The sequence below is a fragment of the Helobdella robusta genome, assembly GCF_000326865.2.
Source record: "Helobdella robusta unplaced genomic scaffold HELROscaffold_91, whole genome shotgun sequence".
Taxonomy (NCBI): domain Eukaryota; kingdom Metazoa; phylum Annelida; class Clitellata; order Rhynchobdellida; family Glossiphoniidae; genus Helobdella; species Helobdella robusta.
Genome location: NW_008705520.1, coordinates 76136 through 79145, shown reverse-complemented (window position 1 = coordinate 79145; position 3010 = coordinate 76136). Strand labels below are relative to the sequence as shown.

At 34.8% G+C, this 3010-nt stretch overlaps 1 protein-coding gene across 1 annotated transcript; it reads left to right on the top strand.

Annotated features, from left to right (window-relative positions):
- Positions 1 to 2075: 2075 nt before the first annotated feature.
- HELRODRAFT_90867 (hypothetical protein) lies at positions 2076 to 2797 on the top strand (the record flags this gene model as incomplete). Its single annotated transcript, XM_009033421.1, has 2 exons — positions 2076 to 2378; positions 2456 to 2797. 2 exons carry the CDS (start codon positions 2076 to 2078, stop codon positions 2795 to 2797), a joined length of 645 nt encoding a protein of 214 aa, XP_009031669.1.
- Positions 2798 to 3010: the final 213 nt, after the last annotated feature.

Here is a 3010-nt window from a genome sequence, read left to right as displayed (position 1 = left end):
CGGCCTGCAATGCCTTGTTCGCCAAAAAAGGTAGTCAGCCAGACATTATGACCATAAAAAGGTAAAAAGGAGCCATAAATCATAAAAAAAATTTTCTTCAGGTCGAAAAAATTTTCTATTTAAGTACATATGCGGCTCTTCAAAGGTAAATAGTTCTCAATGCGGCCCTTCACAGCAAAACGTTAGCCCACCCTGGTCGTATCAAATAATTCGCAATACAAACTGTTACAGTAGTTCTGGTGCAATTTTATAAGTTTAGACACTTTTTTACTTTGCCACTCACAACTCTAGCAAACGACTTGTTCATTTCTTTTGTTTAATGGGTAATCTCATCACTAAATTTCAAATTATAATTTTCTAATATTTAAATCCTGCATGTTTCAGTTTATTATATGAAATATTCATAACTTTGGAAAAAGAACAATTTATTATTTATTCGTTTTTCTTATGAGTTTATTTATGTTTGGATATGAATTACACGTTTTTCAACAATATTGATTTTAGTCTACCAATTTTTATTCACTGATGATTTATCAAAGTTTCATTCAATTTAGTTGGAAATACTACTTTAATATATTATGTGGCACTTCACCCATCAATCAATCAATCTTCGTTTAGCGTCCAGAGACCCAGTTCTCCGAGGTAGGACGTTGTTTTCTTGCCATCAATTTTTTGCGCCAAATTAGACGATCAGTTGTATCCATTTCATTTAAATTTAGAGCTTTCATGTCTCGCTCGATTGTTTGCGACCAGGACTTCTTTGGACGGCCTTTGGGACGTGTGCCAGGTACTTCAACATCTGCAAGAGAAGTTATGGCACTGTTTCCACTTCGTTTGACATGACCAAACCACCGCAGACGGTGTTGTCGGCATTCGTCCTTTATATCATCTAAACCAGCACGACGCAGGATTTCGGTAGATTTGATGTGGTCTTTCAGACTAATTCGTTGCATCCGTCGGAGCATTTTCATGTCGATTCGTTGAAGTTGTTTTTCCAGTTTGGTTGTCATTGGCCATGTTTTTGCACCATATAACAACACCGTATTACATTATTACAGATTTATAGAATCTTGATCGTAGTGGTAGTGGGATGATGTCACGCCGCATCAATATAGAGGCAAGGAGATGCCATTTATTCGAACGGCAGTTTCAGCTGTTCAGCAATCTAGAACATTCCCTAGATATTGAAACGATGTGACGATGTGTTATTGTGGATTGATGCAAGCAGGACAAACAAAATTGGACACTTTAGATAAAGTACCAATTATTTTTGAACAACGTTTGTGACACCACTGGTTACACTGCTGACACTTGATTGAATTGTTACCTACACCAGCTTTACAAACTGAACAGGGCCATCGTCCAGTAGCTGTGGATTGGTTGGGTTCACCATTGTTCATTGCATTGGTTTTGCTGATGTTGACTTTGAATCTATGATCGGCGAGTCTGGTGTTCCAATCTTCAAACATCTGTGCTGCATTCTGCTCAGACGTGGCTGCTAAAACGATATCATCAGCGTATATTAGATTCCAAATATCACCAGTGCGTATCGGTTTTGTGATTTCTTCCATCACAGTTATAAATAACAGTGGACTGAGAATCAAGCCTTCGTGAACTCCAACGCCGATGTCAAATGCTTCTGTGTTTCCAACCGTTGTGCTAACGAGAGTCTTAGTATTCGTATACATTTCCATCACAAGTCGAACAAGATATTTTGGAATCAGTTGTTGACGTAGACTCCACCTGATTGCTTCACGGGGAACTCGATCAAATGCTTTTTCAAGGTCTACAAAAATGTGTTATAGTTGTTGATGCTTTCACACATCAGTGCAAAAATTAAATGCTAAGTCAGTAAATTTTTGAATCGTGAAGTTCACTGTGCTTCATAAGTCTCTTGGTCCAAAGCGGTTACCTTATTTATTTTTTTTTATTTATTGACCAAATTAAATGTCTTCTTAAATATACTTTAATTTATTACCAATGATTTTTAAATAATGACTTATTTTGATAATTTTATATAATAAATGGTTTTGACTAAATTGTTTTGACTAATTATTTTAATTTTTAAGGCCAAGATGATCCTCATGACAATGATAGCAAGAATAGGCGATGGGCTTCCACTGGCAGCTTCTCAACAGGAAGACCAATTTGGACCTAATCTTTTAGAATATCAAAGCCAAGCAAAACAATTATTTAAAAAAATGAATTCATCAACTCCAGCAAAAGGAAGCTTGGAAACAAATTCTTATTTATTTCATTATTATGTAGAAAGAGGTGTGTGTTATTTGGCGCTTTGTGAAGGAAATTTTTCGAAAAGACTTGCTTTTCAGTATCTGGAAGATTTACAAACGGAATTTTCATCTTTATATGGACAAAAAGTTATTGCTACATTTTTTATTTGTTTATTTCAACTGACGACGTACATAACTTTTGAAAATCGTTATTAATTTTAAAGGTTCAATCAGTTGTCAGACCCTACAGCTTCATTGAATTTGACACATTCATCCAGAAAGCTAAAAAGTCTTATGTTGATTCACGCACTAGACGAAATTTAGGTCAGATAAACTCAGAACTACAAGATGTTCAAAGAATAATGGTGCAAAATATAGATGATGTTCTGCAACGGGGTGAAGCCTTATCGGCATTAGATGATAAAGCAAGCAATTTAGCGTCTCTTTCGCAAAAATATAAGAAAGATGCTCATTTTTTAAACATTAAATCTTCTTACGTGAAAGTCTGCGCTTCAGTTATAATTATCATTATATTTATTGTTTTTATTAGATTTTGGTTCTTTTAAGTTTAGTGGTTATTTTTGGATTTTTATTAAGGTGTGATTTACTTTAGTCACAAAATTTTCAATTGTTGACTTAGTTTTGTTGATGGTAATAAAAATATAAAAGTATGTCTTCTCTGTAAAACGAACATACATACACTATTTCATCGATACCCATTTTTGTTCAGATATATTCAGTCATACTTCTGATTAGCGAGGTTAATGGCGAGGTTGTAG